Genomic DNA, 19,485 nt, shown 5'->3' on the forward strand with positions numbered 1-19,485 from the left:
CCTTCGGGTCACCTTGCATTGTCTCCAGCGACGATTACGCGAGAGGCCGACTCACTGTACCCGACACGGAACGACGTGGAGCGGTTCCGGCACGTACCGGCACCGGTACGACAAAACTTCGTAATCCGCGGTTCGGTGCAATTGTTGATCACCTAATTAATGTACCAAAGGCGTTGCGGTATACTTTCAGGTACGTGCCTGACATTCAGCGGTAAAAACGTCTTTCGTCTGTAGATTTAAAGGCGAAGCGAGTGTGGCGTCCGAAAGGTCTCATTTGTGAAACTTTTCTCTGAGCTGGGTCTATCGAATCGCGTAAGAATTTTACCTGTGTGCCAAGGCCCCGAGGAAGGTTCTCATACCCGTGAAATATCATTTTTCTCTTAATTGTTTATAAACGTTTCCTTAGTTTTTTTTTTTTTATAGAAAAATGAAATTGCATGGGTGTTGGAACCTTTGAGGCCTCCGCGTTCACGTGGCAGAATTTCTAGTAATTTAATATATTTAGTTTATACAAAAGTTTCATCAATGATTGGCCTCGCTGATATCCCTTTCACGTCACCTTAAGGTGTTATAAAAGTGTCATACATATGTATATATATAATGATCCTTTCATATCACCTTAAGTGATCGACGTAAGTCATTGGTACGCGCTTTACGAACTTTTGCCGGAACGTGTCGGAACCGCGACGTGTCGTGCCGCGCCGGTCAGCTCGGACCTACCTTCACCGCGCGTCGCTGCCCGGCATTTTTCCCCTTCCTTTTAGTCACTTGTTCGTGTACGGGGACGTGACGGTGACGCAACGATAATGGTAATCGACGCCGATCCCCGGTCCATAGGTGGTCCTACTGCATGGCCTCGTCGCCAGGATTCGCTTAGGTTTATTAGGTACTAAACAACATGATATATCATCACCTTACAGCATACCGCGTTAGGTTACTTAGGAAGAGTTATTATTACGACTATATTACTACCACTACGCTACTATTACTATGATTATTACCGCAGTTTCTTCGTTTTCCGAACCGGCTCAAGGGGATTGTAACATATACGTCTGTCGGACCTTGTCGAGCACCGGAATATTAAAAGTAAGAGAACCGGCCGGACGTCGTCCCGGCCGGGAACGGAGACAAACGACAAAACAACAAAAATATGGCAATAGCACAAAAGCGAAGACGCGTACGTAACCTCGTTTGCGGGTCTCTAGGGTGTAGCCCGTTTATGGCGGTTTATAAAGTAAGTTCGGCGCGCCCCCACCCCCCCCCCAGGGAGGGGACGCTCTGTATTTTTTAGCGAGGCGCGCCGCAGTCGCGCGCCGATCTTTATCGTTATTGTTATCGTCGGCGGAAAAGAGAGAGAGAGAGAGAGAGAGAGAAAGATGAACGAAATGATGAGACTTTTGCCGCTAAGGCGGATGTCAAGGAAGGGAGAGAGAGAGAGTGTGAGAGTGACGAGTTTCGAGTTTCGAATTTCGGAGGGTAGAGAGAAAACCGGCCACTTCTCGGTGGCTCCTTTGTTCCGACTTTTCTTTTTTTGTTTCCTCTCTTGTTTTCGGTTTTTTCCAACCACCCCGCCCCCCCACCCCTCCTCCTCTCAGTCTAGTGATACGTAAAATGCGAAATTGTTAGGCGTTGAAGGTTGTGTACATTAAACTGGACCGTACGGGCGTTTAGCTCCAAATCGTTTATTTTCTTTAAATTACCTCTTACACTCTAGCTCTTGATGTACGAACGTAAAAACTTACATCGATCGCGCCCCCCTCCCCCCCTTTTTTTACGTATCTCTCTTGCGGTTCGTCGACCTATTCGATGGGCTTCTTTTTTTTTTCGCTTTTACTTTCTTTCTCTTTCGCACTAACGAGCGCGCGCGCGCGCGTTGTCCCTTCCCTAAGAAATGTTATCGATGGTCGACCACGATTATCGAGACGTGCGCTCGTGCAATTGTTCTTATCCTTTATTTTTCAATCTACCATTTCCTTTCTTTCTTTATTATTATTGTTATTATTATTATTACTTTTCTACATCTATTTTGGCAAAGACAGGTGAGACGAGTCTCATCTGTACTTTAATAACGAGTTTGTTCATCCACCAAGGCTTAAGGCCGGTTGCACCAACATTCGAGTTAAAATCCTTAATCGAGGATTACTTAACGCGCGATTAAAATTAACCAACCGATTTAAGGTTACCAAACAATGGATCTTAATCTTCGATTAGTTTAATTTTTTTTTTGGTTCAGATTAACTAATCAGTTGAGAAATTTCATCCTGTCTGCGGTTGGTGCAATCGGCCCTTAGTTTACACCGATCACTTGATATGAGTACCAAAGGCATGGATTTAGTAAACTGTCCGGGGAAACGATAGTGTATCGTCTTGGTACAATACGCTTAAGATGTGCGTTCCATGGCGTATTGGTACACCGTTGTTTACATCGAGTTTGATAAAACTAATCCATAAGGGGATGTGGAAGTGACATCTAAAAAGTACATCGTTCCAAACTTTACAACCCGAATACAGAGTCTACAAGAACGGTCCTGACAACCGTAAAATAAATTTCATTTTTCGTAACGGGTAAAATTTTATTTTTAATCCATTTTTTAAAAATGTTTATAAGCAAATTTAAAAAAATTGAAATATTATGGATGTCGGGATCTTCCTTATATATCCCCCATATTCACGTTGTCAAAATTGAACGATTAGGTAATCCCAGTTCGAAGAAAAGTTTGATAAACGAGGCCTCATTGACGTCACTTTCACATCGCCTTAAACCGTCGGTGTAAACTAACCTCTTAGAAGTGAATCCTCATTAAAAAACGAGCCGATCATGCGACTCCTCGACGTGTCATGAGCTCAGAATAATCGCCAAAATCGGAAACGCCGTAAATACAATGATTCGTGCCGTTTGTCGAGGCCTCTCCAGCCATTGACATTGTACAATAACAGATGCCGAAGTCTAAGCGCCACTGCGAGGAGTATCGGCCATGATACTGTTTCCTAAACTTAACGCCATAAACCGTGCTTAGAGAATTAAACGATAAAAAGGGACATCGCGTCGTAATCGAGCCACCGTTAACAAATGATTCGCCGTATCAAATAGGGGGAAAACTTTAGCTATAAGCCCTCGCTCAAATAAACCCTTACAATACGCACAAGCGACTCTGTAAATGAGACGTAGAGATCGAACCTCTTATTGCACGCGGATTTAACACGCTCATGATCCTAGGGTCCCGTTCAACGCATAAAGCCTGCGTTATCGGAAACGAATCGGTTAATACAGGTAATTAATTAATAACAGTCGCACACTGGGATGTGATTGCACATTTACGGCGTTTTCGATTGTCGGGGAGTTTACGAGAGGGCTTGAGAGTGGGAATTGTCGGGTCGAAGGGGATGCAACGCCATATTGATAAGGAAATGGACGGGACCGAGCGGATTCGTACTCGGCTCTCGAAGGTAACATCGAAGTCCCACGGCAAGAATCGCAAGGAACAGGGAATTCCATCGAGGCGCGTCTTTCGCCAGACGCAAGGACTATGTACAATTATGGCACGGGACTGTACAACGCGAGGGTTAAAACTTCGGGGTCACATCTAACACCGTATTTCATATTTTGTTTTTTCTTCCTTTTTGGCAGTTCCGTCGCACGGTAAGATAGGGTTGGTGGGATCGTTAAGGTGGCATGAAAGTGGCCACTGAAGGATCTCGTTTATGAAACTTTCCTCCGAACTCAAGATACAGAATCGTTTGAAATGTTATCACGTGGATATGGAGGCCCTACATGGAATATAGGGAAAGGTCCTGATTTTTAAATGATTAACTTCTTCACTTTTGTAGTAAAAAAAGAATCAGGAAAATGGGTTTCAGGAGCTTCCTTAGGACCTTTATATTGGCAAGGTCAAATTTTAAACGATTCGGTCCACATCATTGGGAGAAGTTTCATAAACGATTGACCTCTCAAGTGCTACTTTCATATCGCCTTAAAGGTGGTTGTACACGTTACGATAAATCATGGCGACTCGTGATCTGTGCAGTTAAATCTCTACTGATCGGTTTGCACGGATTTATCGCAAGGACTTATCGTTACGAGCGCAGCCACTTTTAGACGCTAGGTTGATCGCGGGACCACTGAAAAAGGAAAAGCAACTTCCCGGCGCCCGGGAAATCAGTCCTGACTAGTGGACTTCATTTGTCGTCTTGTACTCGGTTTTTGCGGCGGTTGTACAGGGTGTACCGGACAGTCCTAACGCCGGATGCACATCGGAACACAAATACCTACATACAAGGCAAAGTGAAACGCATATCTCGTTCATAGCTCTTTTCCGTATACGAACGAAATCAACAGACTCAACGAACGAAATTTTTTTAGATGCACCACTGTGAGGCTCGCTTTGGACTGTTCTGGAACATCCTGTATACATCAACCTATCTCTCCGTGGACTCCGGTCGAGGATCACGCTCAGTACAAGTTGATCTTTTTGGTAATTGTTTTGCGACACATGTGGCAGGTCTTCAGGGGCGTCGAGCAGTGTTCGCAGGCCCCATGTCCGCAGAGGAAGGCGACGTTGCGTCGACGCTCCATGCAGATGCTGCACATGTTCGCTTCCTCGAGGTCAGCGACCCTAGTCTCGAGATACCGCAAACGTTCCAGGTCCTTGTCTTTCTCTCGGTCCCTGTCTTCCTTCTTCTCCTCCTCGACGGCGTTCTTTGAACTCTCCTCCCTGTCGCTGCTCGACGTCCGCTCCTCTTTCACTGATTTCAGGGACAATTGGAATTGTGAGCAATCGAGGAAGATCTAATCTAAAAGACGTTGTTCAAGATCGCTCCTCACCATTGACTGCGACTTGGGGCTTTACGTCCCCATGGGCACTTGGCGATTTGACGCTGCCTCCGGGATCAATTCTGTTCTCCTCTTTCCCGGTTATCGCGAGTGCCGCGTTTCCGCGACACTCATCGACGTCGCCGGAACCGCGTCCCGACTTCCTGGAGCTGTCGCTTGTTGCCTCAGACTCTGCGATCGTCTCTATCCGGTAGATCGGCGGCACCGTGCTACCGGAGGACGGATTAGTTTCTATCCTGATGGGGAAAATTGGAGATTATTGTTAGTGGCATCGGATGGTAAATTCGCAACTTATTCGCGACTTATATACGACTTATTTGCGACGTATTCACTGCCAACTTACTCTAACTGACTACCATGACTATGTCTTTGGGATTGGTAGGTCCGAAGCAAATCGGCAAGCTGCACGGCCTCTGGATCCGACTGCAAAAGGTCGAGCGGTGTCTTCCCTTTCGCATTTTTCGCCTGCTCCAGGAGAAGACCACTCGTATCGACGCTCACCAAGAAACAGGCCAGAGCTAACTCTGTTCTGCCGTTCTGGCTCGCCAGGTTTTGCCAGATCTGCCGTAAAGTATAATTCATGAATAAATAATTTACAATATATATAAAACTTTTCTCCAACCTGGGTGCATAGAACAATTTGAAACTTTAACACGTAATCATGGAGATCCTAATGAAGGTCTTGAAACTCACGAAATTTTATTCTTCGAACAAAATTCTTTTTGGTGCATGTCCAGAATAAATACATTTCTTTTCGGAAAATGAAATTTCGCTAATTTCAAGGCATTCATTATTACGTATAAAAATTTCAAATTATTCGGTGTACCCACTTTGGAGAAAAATTTTATAAATATTTTGAATTTTTGGTGTATATATGACACTTTCATAACATCTTATTTAGATAGCACATTTTCAGGACAACGGATTAACAAATCACGTGTATAAACGCCGAACTCACCGCGTCTATCAGAGGAGAATTTCTACTACTTTCGGCAGTAGCCACCGTGACGGGCTGATTTCGACTCTTTGTGATTGCAAGATGCAACGCCGTGTCGCCATTTTCGTCGGTGGCCGCGATGTCGGCATTGTGGCTGACGAGCAACTCGACGAGGGCCCACTGGCCTTGGGAGGTGGCTAGATGCAAGGGTGTCTGACGCCGGTTGTTCCTGAGATCCACCATGGCTCGACCTCCGGTTTGCAAAAGAAGAGTCGCAGCCACGTCTCGATGTCCATTCAGAGCGGCTAAATGCAGCGCGGCAAATCCATCCTCCTTCTTCACATCCACCAATTGACTTGCTCGAGCAACCAGTCTCTCTGTAGCACTTTAAACAGTACACCACTTTTCACTGTTCCGTTTCAATGAAGTATTGTGCAATAGCATATAATACATATGTACGTATAGTATATGTATGCAAATAGTTTACTGCTATTTAAAATTAAACCGAAAAATAATACTCTTTCAAAATCGACGTCAGTGCAGGATAATAAATTAGGCGACACGTACTACGCGTTTCCTTTGAGTGCAGCATGATGTAAGACGTTGAAGTCCCGCTTGTTGCGAAGCGTAAAATCCAGTCTTTCACAGGAACAGAGGGCATCGATAATGTCCAGAGCATCTTTACCAATCGCGTCGTGAAGCGCGGTGTCACCGTAAGAATCTTGCAGATTTACGTCGCAACCATGACGCAGTAATGTCATGACGCAAGCAGCGTTCTGTTTATCCACGGACACGTGCAGAGCACTGCACCGACCATTATTTACAGCGTCTATTACCGCTCCACGTGATAGGAGCAACTCCATGATTTCGGGTTGATTGCTGTTTATGGTAAATAATTATTTCTGTATGTTGATTTATTTTTTTTTGAATTTATGTTAAGGTCTGCGACCTGGCTTATAGATGAGACGTCACTCACCCAAATGCTGCGTAGTGTAGGGGTGTGTCCCCATCTTCGTCGACTGCTCGAAGGGATGCACCTGCGTCTAGTAAAAGAGTACAAAGTTGTCGGTGACCCTGGTGTGCTGCGATCTGCAAACAGGTCTTCTTGCCTCCTCCGGGTCCACCGGCTCGTACATCCACCTTGCCAGGATACTTTCGAAGGAACTCTCGTACCGCGGAAATACCAGTCTCTCCTCTTGCTGCTTCACGCAGAAACTTTTGTACCTCTAAAGCTGTACCGTCAGGCATTCCACTATTATCAACTGTGAATATTTGATCAACATTAGAAATGGTGGATACTATGGGAAATTATAAACTGTTATTTGAATGTGTGCTTACCTAGTCGATCTTTCATTCGATTCACTTCTGCAGGACCTGGGCTTCCTGCATTGGTACCGGCAGGAACTAGGGTCACACATAATGGATTGAACGTCCAAGTGTGACCATCCAGTGCTACCCGTAAATCACCGTCAGAATAAATCTTAATTATTTTACCAGTCTTCCCAAGAGCCTGTGAAGTAGCATTTTTAAAAATTATATATTAAGTTTTCAATAAATTGCAGTAAATTTTGTTTATTTGTAAATGCAAAAAATTATACAAATATGCTAGAAATGTCAAGAACATACCGTTTTCATTACGTCTATCCATTCCCCATGGTTCCTCTGGTAATGCTTGACTATCGCTGCGTCACTTTTTACCCTCACTATGTCACCAAGTGAGAAACTGTCTTTACTCGTCACTTTGGTCAGAGCTCCGGGATGAAATGTCCACCTATTATCACATCCCTCGTACTGTACGCGAATATCGCCTTTATCCGTGACACGGTGAACTGTACCAACCTGATTTCATAAGATTTTGTAATTACCTCATTGACACAGTATCTAATTTTTTATTCCAGTGACACAGAATGACAACTAGAAATCGACAATACCCTCCCGATATAGTCTGCCATGCGTGGATTCCATCCTCCATGGCCAGCTTGCATGTCCTTTAGCGTCTCGACTTCCATGAGTACTTTTACTTTATCCCCAACGTTAAAAGTTAAGTGACGAGGACTTGAAACAACACTACCAACAGCACTATCATTTGTAGGAGATGCGGCACATTCACCTTCAGGTATTGTTAATACTGCCTGTCCCAGAAGGGGTAAATGTTCTTTGTAGTATGTGCCAGATGTTGCTTCCTCAACATAGCGAAGGTCCACACAGCCCTTATAACCCAATCGATAAACATTGGTACTACCCGAGGACCACGTTACCGTTGCGACGGAACGTCCACTCTCATTATCCCAGCCTCGTATATCCATTACTCTCCCAGTTTTCCCTATGACAATTAATATTATGATTATTAAGTATGACACTAAATTTATAAGGAACTTCAAAAGCAACACTGTAAGAAATATATACCCCTTCCACCATCTTGATTTCCCCATTCCCAGTCAGGACCACGGACCACCTTTGCTCCGATGAATATACCTTTTAGTGGCACTTTCAAATCTCCTTCTCTTGCAGGTAACTGAATTCTATAAACAATAATCATTGGTAATTACAATTATAGTCAAATGTTTAATAGCTTCTAATTCTAGAGAATATAGTTTACCCGATCGAATTTGCTGTCTGAAACCTTTGAAATGTATGCGTTAAATCATGTACATCGGCCATATAACACTGCGTGCACAGATCATAATCGAAACACTGTGCACACTTCCAACGGATGCCGATAATTCCGTGTCTTTTGCAACCGTCGCAAATAATATTCGTATGCTTCACTCCTGCAGCGGCATTGTCGAATATTAGCAGGTCAAATGCTCCGTGGTACCCTATTCGATAATTGCTTCTAGATCCATAGTCCCATTGCACAATTACTGTCTTGTCTGGAGTCTTATCCACAGGATTCGCATTAGTTCCTGAATTTCCAGAGGAAGGAGGCTTCCCAATTTCTATGACTGTGCCGGCATGGCCTTCTCCTCCGTCCTGATTTCCCCATTTCCAGTCTTGCCCTCGTACCACCCTCAGACCAACTTCCAACATCTTGGAGCTAGGTTCCAGCTCCAGCAGCTGTTCAGATGAAAAAAATGTTAATTTTCAAGAAACATGAATTAAAGTGCAAAACATTGAACCAAGCCCCATGAGATACGTCATACGCAATGGTGGTAAATAGTTAAAGCATCGTAAAAGTTATGAAAGAACAGATTGCTACCTTTCAAAATCAATGTATCTACTGTGCGGGAAAGCGAGTGCATATGCTAAAAGTATCTTACGAACCTGAAGCGAACGTCTGAATAGTACTTAGGGCGAATCATAGACCAGACAACGACCGCCACCGAAATGGGAAAATACAAGAACCTAGCTCTGACTTAAATTAATCAGAAAAATAGTGCGAGATGTCTCAGACACACGACATTATGTAGGATCATAATCATGGATTAGAGAATTTCTCTGAGAACATCCCATACCAGAGATGAGTTGGGAGCATGGACAGAGATGAGTTGGGAAATTGCTCACGGGCAGGATCGTGCGATCGCATCCTGTGCTGCCCTCTGGTTTCGTACGTTTGCTTTCACCAGCTCTGGTACGCGACACCGACGCGTGCCCCAAAGCTCCGCATCACGTCGACTTCGTGGCATCAATGTACTTAATAGTAGTAGATAAGTAGATAAAGTCGAATGGAGCGTTACGATTGTTCTTCCCTTACCATGAAAAGCGAGCAGTATCGATAAGCGTAGGTAAGCCACCACCATCAACTACCGCAGGGTATTACCATCACGAGTACGTGAGCCGCCAATGGCGACTGGTAGATGGTACCGCCATCGCGAGTGCGCGAGCTCCTGTCAGAAATTCGTTGTGCCGCCCTTGGGGGCAAAAAACGGTGAAAGCTAACGTACGAAACCAGAGGGCAGCATAGGATGCGATCGCACGATCCTGCCCGAAAGCAATCTCCCAACTCATCTCTGATCTCTGCTACCAACTCATCTCTGATGTTACACGGTACAGGACCCCGGCGCCATCTGTGAGAGATGACTTAAAGTCAATAACACTCTCCTTCAATACAGCCGCGAAATCTAATTTTGAATCTGAAAAATCATTCCACTAGTTCGTATTTAATAATCTATTTATAAACTTTTTTTAAAATACAATGAGTTTGGTAGATGTTCTACTTGCTGATCTTGGGTTTATTTAATCACGCTGTAAACCCAGTATTTTGTTGTTGCCAATGTATTTTCTAAATTTCAAGAGCTGCTTATAAAAGTAAGAAAATAACACAAGAGCAGTCTGGTAAATATTTAATTCTTTTTTATCCTATTTTGATTGAGTACAATTTATAACAGCTTACAAACTGCTGCGTTTTACCGATTGTAATTAAATGTCTAAATTCTCGCAAATTCCATTATCCGTCGTGCTATTTTTATCGCCATTCAATAACACGTTCGTTATATGACCCCAGTTATAGGGAAAGTCTGAGTAGTTCAAGAACTACTGGCTTTAGATGAAACAATGCCCTAAAACGTTGTAATAACGGAAGGCTTAATAATGTAGTAAAACCTAACATTGTTTGAAAACAATGTACAAAGTATATGATCTAAGAGAAATAGTTCCAATGAAAATAATTTTATGCCTTACAGATGTACATACGTCTGATATACACTTGTACAAAAATAACAGTAATACATCGACAATTGTGTTACTAATTTTAACATGCAGGGTCTCCTTGATTTTTTCTCCTTTTCGATTGTTCCTTCCGATTGCAATTGTCACCTAATGGCCTCTTCTGCACGGAAGGTGTTGAGTTATTATTATTTAATTGTTCTCTTTTATGATTAGATTCGTGGTCTCCGGTGCTACCATTTAACAAATTTAAGGAACTAAATCCAACAAATTGCAATCCTTCAGACATTGCATTCTCACGCAGCTCCCGGGCCTCTTTTTTTAACTTCTGCTTATCTTTCCGTTTAGTTTTGTTCTTCTTTTTCTTTTTACCCTCCTTATTTGTAGACTTCTCTTCAGATTCCGAGTCACCTTCCGAGCTTGCAGAACACACGTCTCCATTTTCTTCTAACCGTTGGTTACATATTGCGGCAGGTTTACTATTTTCTTCTTTTTTCGGAACACTAGAAATAAACATTCATCATAGTATTGTGCGAAATTTCATCTGTACCTATTTTCATATCTGTACTTACATATTAATAGGTGCACCAATTTGGGAAGCTAGTCTGTTATAAGCAGTCTTAGCATCCTTCGCTAATGTGACAAGTACCCTGTACGCTGCCATACTTTTTGCTACAGTATTCCAGTCCCACGCTTGTGGAATCTGGTGTGAACGGACAGTGTGTAATAACGTGAATAGGAGGCAAATAAACTTCTGTCTAACTTTTCCAGTTCCCTTATCTTTATTCGTTATAGACGTTTCGTTATTACTTGAATTAGAATTCAATTCTTGCAATAACTTTATGCTGGTCTCACATAATTTCTTTTCCATTTTAAGACGTACTTTGGTATGTTCTTCATCGGATCGAATTAATCTGTCATTACGATAAAATATTGTTAGGAATTCTAAAGCCTGTCCTCTACGGAAAGATCTGATTGAGCTGTCAAAGGCAAAATCAACCTAAAACAGATAGATTTTTGATTATAATTTAGATATCCATAGAATTATTCTTCAAATTTCATTCAATGCGAATGAAAGTTTACCAGAAGCGGTGCAAGTTGCCAATTTCCAGCCCAATTTAATTGCAGAATACTCTTGAATAGAGTAACGGGAAGAATGCAGTCCCTTTTCCTAAAGAAGGCTGTTAAGTTCTCGCAACAGATCTCGACAAATGTAGTCGCAGGTAAACTTGCCTGTTGTACACATCTAATGAGAAATGTGCAACACTCGGCTAGTTTATCACCCATTTCTTGACAAACCGAAGCTGACCGTTCCCCTTTCTCAATTAATGCCTTTAAAAAATTGTTACCGACCCATTAGAATATGATTTCAGGTAAAAATGATTACATATTACTTGAAACTTCCATAGTACTAACCTTCAGCACATCGACTAACAGCTGTTCATCTACATCCTCTGTATCCTTGAATTTTCGAACCGTTGAGAACTTTTTCAAACACGAACGGACACGATTTTCCAGAGGTTTCTGATGGGGATCCTTAATGCAGAACTCCAACAATGAAAACATAGGAACTAATATACTCAATGACAGTACCATCGAAGGACAGGAGTCTAGATACATGTCCAAGAGATCTACAACACGAACTCTGAAATGTGTTAAAGCCTGCGCAGATTTTTCTTGCTTTTTAGAACGGGAGCGCCGATTCTCCCGAAGAATTCTGAACGCAGCTGCCAGTGACTCGTTGAGTCGTTTTCCTTCTTCCTTACTGATCTGATCAACATCAATGTCTTCAACATCTGTCACCACAGAAGCGTCACCAAGTGCTTCTCGAACAGCTAATCTTAATCGATCCGTTACAGTATCATCTTCTTCTTCTTCTCTGTCCTCATCAGCTGATCCATTACTGGAATCAGTATCACTCTCTTCCTCCATGTTTTCATTTTGTTCACTTTCGGTTTCTTCGTTACTTTCAGCGCTGGAATCAGAATCACTTTCTGCAACTGATGATTCCTCATCGTGTTTATCATTTTTCAAAGTAAGTGGGTCTCTGCTACTTTTTATATCCAAAACCTATATAAACAATCGAAGAACATCTTAAGTAAAATAAATACATTCGGTTCTTATTCATATTCATATGTATACGATTTTATAACTTACTGCTAAAATCTGTTGAATAGACGATGCTGTAAGATATTGACAAACGTGTGGGAACACGCAGCCAACTAAAGAACGTAATAGATGACTATTTCGTGACAGCAACGACAGCAAAAGGTCGACGACGACATCAACCCACTCGGGTTCATCTTCATTGATACTCTCACTATTTTTTTTTAATTTATTAAATTTCTTTTTGGTCAATCTGTCAAAACAACTATGCAACTCATCAATAGACCCAATAGCCATCTCTGGGTCTGAAAATAATTGTAAACCCATGTGCAGATTCATTGTATGAAATATAGGTACTGCTTCTGTGTTCTTATTCTGTTCTAATTTTGTAATCAGACTCATCATTCGTTTCCAAGCTTGCTTAGCTGTGTCTGCTAAAGGTGCTCGAAGCTTCAACGATGGTTTCGAGAACACTTCTTCATGAATATGATGTACAACAACACTTAGCACGGTCCTTAAATCAAGTAATTTTGGAAACTTCTGGTCTAAAGCACGATAGAAGCTGTCCTTAATTTGTGCTGAAAAAACATGTAATGAGAATAATGCAGAAATAAGTAGAAAAATAGCTGACGATATAAAACAAATTTATAATTACGTGATAATTCCCCTCCAACAGTAGGTGTTTCACAAAGTCCTAAAGTAAACAAAAATATGAGCTGATGTAATCTCCAATCTTTATCCAGGGTAACCGCAGGATGTCCAAGCAGCCTAAAACGAACGATGCATTTGTTTAAATAAAGGTTATTAGTTAAAACACAATAAATTCTAAATCTTGTACTTGAAATACCTTGTTAGTAACTGAACGGCATATACTCTCTCAGCATTTGTCCAAGATTCTGTTTTCGTATTACTTTTTTCTTTGGCTTTACTATTTTCAACAATTTCTGTATATACTTTTGCTATCTTCTTTACACCTTCTGCATTTAACTTTGCAACTATCATTTGTATAATTTTTGTGCCTGTTATTTTTTCTATCATTAAATCGCCTGGATATAGTATCAGTTTCTTGAGTACTGCAACTTGAATTTTCGTTTTGACTTTCTCGTCAGAAACAGTGGTCACTAACAGAGATAATGTCTCCTTAAAAGCTAAGGAAACTTCATCGTTTTTAATCTTCTTATAAAGTTGAAATCGTTTTAACATGTGTTGCAAAAAATTAGGTGTCAATAAAGATGGTATTATGCTTTTGTCCTTAACATTTGATATTATTAATTTGAATATTTCCAAAGATAAGTGTTCCATACTTTTTGATGGTTTTAAAAAATGCTTGTCTATGCCTGCCCAAAATTCTAATGTATAATCTGTTAAGACCAATTTCTCACAGAATATTTTATACACCGGGTGTTGGCAGCAGACAATCCTGGGTGTGTCCTAAGTGCAAGTATAATAATAATTACTATTCGTTCAACATATCGACAACATTCTATTATAGTAAAATTAATGAAAATTTGAAACTTACAGTCAGCAATTCAATAAGATTCTGAATAGACTTTGCACCAATAATCTCATCTGTTTCTAAATGTTTATTCAGAAATGTACTATTAACCATGGCAGGAAATTTATCCTGTATAAAGAGTAGGCCATAAAATGTATCCAATGTTTGCTCTTTCCAACTCTTGCCATACTCCTGTTGAATCAATGGCCATATTACGGCGAAGGATTTCTTGTCAAGTTCTGTTATAAAATCAAAAACAAACGAAGTCGAAATAAAGGACAGGTAACTGCGCTTTTTTCCTGCAGTTAACAATATTTCTAAGACTTTTATCCAATCTTCCTTGGAACTTTTTAAAAGAATGTTAGAACGTATAAGTGCTCCACAAGTCAGTATTTGACCCATGTAAATATCTGCATTTTCCTGATGGATAAAAAACAATATATAACAAACATTCAATGTATTTTACAATTGTAAAATAGTAACTTCAGAGAGATTCTTACACCCTTTGAATTGCTGTTAACGGGATGTAACTGAACATTCATGATGTCCAAAATCCTGGCTACACTAACATGAGGATTCGTTGATAAAAAAGCAGTCAACGTGGTATATGATCCCTTTTTAATAGCCACCCGAGAAGCTCCTAAACTTCGCAAAAGCCTTGTCAGTGCATAATTTAATTCCTTATTCTCTGTTTCCATCTGTCAAATGTTTAAGAAAATAAATAATCCAATATGTCATTATGAATTTATCCAGCAGTCGTCACCGGGTTGTTTTGAGGTTAATATCACGTTATACTTACTGGATCATATCGAGAGAAGTATTCCAATAAACCCGCGGCGCCAGTCAATCTGTCGCGCTCCTTATCTGCCGTTAGTTTTGTAAAGTAATCTAGAACCGTCGTACCCATTTTCCGCATTTTTCGCTTCTCGAGATCACACGATTCCGGACCCGCCATGTGGTACGAGCCATTGGCAGCCATATTGACTCTCTGACGACCATAGACTGCTCGAAAGTATAGATGTCATAGCAAAATGAAAAAAATGCGTGCACATATTTGGTTAGATCCAATGAAACGAGCCAATGGGATCATAAACAATTTTAGTCATAGAAATCTTGTCCACCTAACCAACTCATCCCTGCTAATACAGCGTTCCATTTATGAATGAAGAACAAAATAGAGATCATTCGGAAACGATTTCAATCCGCTATCTCCCGCCGCAACCTTCGCTTGATCGGCACGAGTCAATGGAATTATTGACATCGATATATTAACAGGTTAATGTCCGGGCCCAGAATTTACACCGGTGAAATATCATTCGAAGCTTGTTTTTAAGCCGGCATAAATTATACAGTTCACGTATGCGTCTCATGATAAATTCTAAATGTAAAACGGTCTCGTGAGAACTCCATTGTGGGCGAACGAACGAGCTCGAGAACCAGAGGGCGGTTTCGATCTATGATCATATAATTTGTTTTTCCCGCCCACTGATCGGCCGTCGCTTCCATCGGCGACTCGCCACCGAATTAATTGAATAACGTCACCGGCGTGATTTGTATTCTCGTGAAAAGCTTTTTAATGATAGCGTAAAAGTGCCAACTTGATAGTAGTGGCTCGCTTGACTCGCGCGGTTCTAGCCAGTTTCGGGCATCCAACATGGCTGGTCGAGGTGGTTACGTAGAATTGAGGCAAGTATCGCCAGTAATTTCCCTCGTTCGTTGATCTCGCTAAAGTTTTCGAGTGTTTCTCCCTTGCGGGACAGTCGCAACCTTCCAGCTGCTCGGAAAGGAATTCGGTTTCCGTCAATATTTTGCCGCTTTAAGGTTAAGTGTTCGGCCGCCTGAGTGCAGCGCAACACTTTGCGAACGTGAGGCTGAAACACGCGGCTTTATTTTGACCGGGCAGTCAGCATTCGAGCTGATTTAAAGATTTCCTACCGGGAATCGGCGAATAGTGGTGATCTTTTACTTCTTGACTTCATGTGTCGAATCTCCTGGATGCTTGAAAATATTACGCGTTTTCTATAAATCGTAAAAGTCTTTCGTGGTAAGATAAGGTACTCGTGAGTGTCAAACGTTGCAAAATCCTGGTTTAACTCGACTGTGTTAATGGAGACGCTTTCTCGGCCTTAAATTGCCTTCAGGTCCTATAACTTTAACATTAGCAATTCCAATGTTGACATATGTCATTGTGCTGTGAACTCGGAATATAAGGAGTTAGTTTAACGTTCAGAGAAATGTTAATCCAGTTTTATGGTTAAAATATACTTCAGATGTAATGTTTCTTTCAATACAGTGACATTGTCTCTTGTATCTGTAAAAGTGGTTCTATATCTCTCAATGGAAATATTACGATCAACGTATCGAAGTAAAATGAAATCAGAGTACATCGTTTATGTGGATGTTGAAATAATTTACATTTTAAGAAGGACAGAAAAATTATTATGGATCTTATGGATTTAGATATAATATTACATTTTCTTTTTATAAGTTACATCATGTAAACCATGTTTTAATTATTCTTTGATTTTACAGAGATTTTTCAGGTGGACATCGTATGGGCAAAAAACCACTGCCTACATCGCCACCTTACATCGCATATGTCGGAAATTTACCGAATGGAATTGTTCAAGGAGATGTAGATAACATCTTTTCAAAACAACATGTTAAAGGCATTCGATTGGTCAAGGATCGCGATACTGATAGGTTTGTATACTTTTATTTCTTAGTAGTTTGTGTACATATGTATCCATGTTGTAAAAAAATAGAAATTTTTAATGAATTTTACTTTTCCACAGGTTTAAAGGATTTTGTTATGTTGAGTTTGAAGACCTGTCCGATTTGGAGGCTGCGCTGGAGATGGATGGCGTTGTCGTGGTAGAAAATAACTATATCAAAATAGATGTAGCCGACAGCAAAAGAAACGATCGAGGAGGAGGGTTCGATAGGAGAGGGCGAGGACCTAGTGGTAGCGGCAGCAGTGGAGGTGGTTACAGAGGTAGAGATGGTGGAGGACCTCGAAATGATCGCTATGGCGGAGATGATTATGGTGAGACTCACATTAAAAATATATTACTAATGTTATCCTTTAGTATATAATATACCAAAAATGAAGTTAAAGTATGTTTAAAATGAATAGATATGAATAGTTTTTACATTTAATTGCATTTCTGCAGGAGGTTTTAATGACAGAGGGCCAAGAGATAGACAAGGAAGTAGTTTCGGAGATAATCGAGGACCACGGGGTGGTGGTTTTGGGAATTTTAACGATGATGGTGGTCGTGAATGGTCCCGAGGTGGTGCTCCCGGTGGAGCCGGTGGTCCCAGTGGCCCCAGTGGTCCCGGTGGTCCCGGTGGTCCCGGGGGTGCCGGTCCCAGAGCATACGGTAACAGACCAGGTCCAGGTCCACGTGGTGGACCTCCAGGGTCTGAGCGTAAATTGAACGATGAACCATACCTTAAAGAACCACCCCCAGGTTATTATAATCATCATTTTTAAACTAATACATTTCAAAGAAGCAGCCTTTTAACATTTTCACATCCATTATTAGACACCACGGGAAGGAAGAGGCTGGTGCTGGCACCAAGAACGGTTCAACGTCCCCTGAATGCAATCGATGAGTCGAGCAAGTCGAGCTCAATTTATGGTGGTGCAAAGCCTCGAGAAGAGAACGTGAAAACTGTCGAAGACAAGTAAACACCATAATTAGTTTTTATTTCCCCATATATCAGGGGACAATTTCCCTCGAGAAAGAATGAATTGTCTTGCAAGAAATGAAAAAATGGTTAGATCCTGCAGCTATCCCAAACTTTTGGAAGTTGCAAAAAGGGCCCCAGAAAATCTTTAAAATTTACGTCAACTCCTCATGGGAGAGTCTTCCCTTGCGGAAAGTGATAATTATAAGAGTAACCCTGTGCCGAAGTTTGCAACCATTTGGTTTGGTGTTTGGTATTTAACGTATGAAATTCGCCACTCCGCCACCTTTCCTTCGTCTCTTCATCGATACAACTATAAGTGTGCACCATTCTCAAAAAGTTCCACTACAAATTAGACAGTTTGTACCTAAAGAACGTGTATGAACAATGTATGTCGAGCGGAGTTGGGCAATTTTTTATTCGAAATTACGGTAGGAAAATAAACTACAAATAATCCATAATCAGATGATTATTCGTTATTTCAGTTATTCATGGCATTCGTCGTTCGTATTACTCCCAAATGTTTTTACAAGGCATTTTAGCTCTAAACGCTACGAAAAACTTTCATAACGCGCTCTTGGGATATATTCTCTGTCTAATATTATAACTATTTTCACTATTTAAGGTATTAACTTAAATTATAATTTATAATACAGTTTATGTCGATCGTATAGAAATTTCATATGGATAAATTATTGACGAGATGTACATGAAGTATTAAACGCTACTATCTATTTATATTTAGCTTAATCATTTAGGGTGTTACGAAAACGAATGAATGATTTCCCCGGATAACGAGTGACTTAAATTATGCCCAACTCTTGTGTCGAGTACTTAGAATATTTGTGTAAATCATGGCTATTTAGATGATGCTACCCACACGTACATGTTGATATTCATGCCCATTCGTGTCGGCTTTATGTCTATCCGTAATAATGTGCAGAGAGAGCAAGTGAGAATGAGTGTGAGAAAGAGAGAGAATACGTGTACAAATTATCGAAAGGCAAGAGTACCGTTATTTGGTGCGCGTGTACGGTTACACTCACGAATCACCGTAACCGCTCGGTACGTACTCGGGCGTGACATTTCTTTGGAAAAAGAGTACAAAGAGGAGCTGAACCCCCTTCCCTCTAACTCCACCAACTCGCCCCGTGCTCGATCCTCCTACAGAACTTTTTACGTTTGTTTCATAACGCTAATGTATCGTGAACGATTGTTTATTTAAGCTAACTGGGACAATTGTTCAGGCGTACCTGACCTACCTTGAATAATTGCCCCCTAGGATTGTTTATCGGTGTGTCTAACGATAAGCAATTCGTAAGCAAAGAAGCAGAGGTTCAAAGATTTTTACATCATCGAGTGGTATGAAAGAATTATTATACATTAATTACTACCAAGTAATGTATCATTTAACTATGCTAATGGTTTGAGCGTCTGCCGACATCCACGATCGGTGACCAAGAGATGATAGCGAAGAAAATGGAAAACCTTGGAGTAACAATGAATACTATGTAAAACTACGCTTGTATATGATAACATTTCCTGAATAAAGTAGATGTTTGCCTCGTATCCATCCTTAAGGACAAGTATTTCATATAGGCTGTCTTTTCTGTACTTTTTGTAGTTTCACATTGTCCTAAGCAATTGTCCATTGCCTTTAGTATAGGACGTGAGGCTGACATCGAGTCGATGACTGGCACTTTATTATACAGAACGTTACTCAATGTTGCATGTCTTTGGCTATACAATATGCGCCATTCAATTTTATTATAGAAACTGCGATAAACTTTGTCGGTACATAAATACATCTTTACTGTA

The 19,485-nt window shown here is 41.1% G+C and overlaps 3 protein-coding genes across 3 annotated transcripts; 1 reads left to right on the forward strand and 2 right to left on the reverse strand.

Moving 5' to 3' along the window:
* Positions 1–1,662: 1,662 nt before the first annotated feature.
* Positions 1,663–9,193, reverse strand: LOC105704033 (E3 ubiquitin-protein ligase MIB2). Its single transcript, XM_012432878.2, has 12 exons — positions 9,033–9,193; positions 8,368–8,825; positions 8,175–8,290; positions 7,700–8,091; positions 7,395–7,607; positions 7,107–7,278; positions 6,745–7,030; positions 6,336–6,647; positions 5,790–6,153; positions 5,175–5,392; positions 4,823–5,067; positions 1,663–4,743 (listed from the first exon to the last, which is right to left on the reverse strand). Exons 2-12 carry the CDS (start codon positions 8,796–8,798, stop codon positions 4,451–4,453), a joined length of 3,042 nt encoding a protein of 1,013 aa, XP_012288301.1. The 5' UTR covers positions 8,799–8,825; positions 9,033–9,193; the 3' UTR covers positions 1,663–4,450.
* An 851-nt stretch (positions 9,194–10,044) lies between these two features.
* Positions 10,045–14,940, reverse strand: LOC105704032 (DNA polymerase V). Its single transcript, XM_012432877.2, has 10 exons — positions 14,774–14,940; positions 14,475–14,672; positions 13,999–14,394; positions 13,327–13,910; positions 13,135–13,247; positions 12,531–13,057; positions 11,790–12,443; positions 11,457–11,705; positions 10,946–11,373; positions 10,045–10,876 (listed from the first exon to the last, which is right to left on the reverse strand). The coding sequence occupies exons 1-10, from the start codon at positions 14,927–14,929 to the stop codon at positions 10,459–10,461; spliced, it is 3,723 nt and encodes a 1,240-aa protein (XP_012288300.1). The 5' UTR covers positions 14,930–14,940; the 3' UTR covers positions 10,045–10,458.
* A 626-nt stretch (positions 14,941–15,566) lies between these two features.
* Positions 15,567–19,236, forward strand: LOC105704039 (eukaryotic translation initiation factor 4H). The gene is made up of 5 exons (XM_012432885.2): positions 15,567–15,660; positions 16,507–16,677; positions 16,770–17,020; positions 17,148–17,447; positions 17,523–19,236. The coding sequence occupies exons 1-5, from the start codon at positions 15,629–15,631 to the stop codon at positions 17,666–17,668; spliced, it is 900 nt and encodes a 299-aa protein (XP_012288308.1). The 5' UTR covers positions 15,567–15,628; the 3' UTR covers positions 17,669–19,236.
* The last annotated feature ends 249 nt before the right edge of the window (positions 19,237–19,485 follow it).

Source organism: Orussus abietinus, unplaced genomic scaffold (genome assembly GCF_000612105.2).
Source record: "Orussus abietinus isolate OABI.00-Male unplaced genomic scaffold, Oabi_2.0 scaffold7, whole genome shotgun sequence".
Lineage (NCBI taxonomy): Eukaryota > Metazoa > Arthropoda > Insecta > Hymenoptera > Orussidae > Orussus > Orussus abietinus.

Coding starts and splice junctions, on each gene's coding strand:
- LOC105704033 (XM_012432878.2), bottom strand. CDS start 8,798: ATGTTGGAAGTTGGTCTGAGGGTGGTACGAGGGCAAGACTGGAAATGG. Junction 8,291..8,367: donor CAGACAGCAAATTCGATCGG/GTAAACTATATT, acceptor TATTGTTTATAG/AATTCAGTTACCTGCAAGAG. Junction 6,648..6,744: donor CTACACTACGCAGCATTTGG/GTGAGTGACGTC, acceptor TACCATAAACAG/CAATCAACCCGAAATCATGG.
- LOC105704039 (XM_012432885.2), top strand. CDS start 15,629: ATGGCTGGTCGAGGTGGTTACGTAGAATTGAG. Junction 16,678..16,769: donor AAGGATCGCGATACTGATAG/GTTTGTATACTT, acceptor ACTTTTCCACAG/GTTTAAAGGATTTTGTTATG. Junction 17,448..17,522: donor CCTTAAAGAACCACCCCCAG/GTTATTATAATC, acceptor ATCCATTATTAG/ACACCACGGGAAGGAAGAGG.
- LOC105704032 (XM_012432877.2), bottom strand. CDS start 14,929: ATGGCGGGTCCGGAATCGTGTGATCTCGAGAAGCGAAAAATGCGGAAA. Junction 14,673..14,773: donor ACTTCTCTCGATATGATCCA/GTAAGTATAACG, acceptor AACATTTGACAG/ATGGAAACAGAGAATAAGGA. Junction 14,395..14,474: donor TTAACAGCAATTCAAAGGGT/GTAAGAATCTCT, acceptor TTTATCCATCAG/GAAAATGCAGATATTTACAT.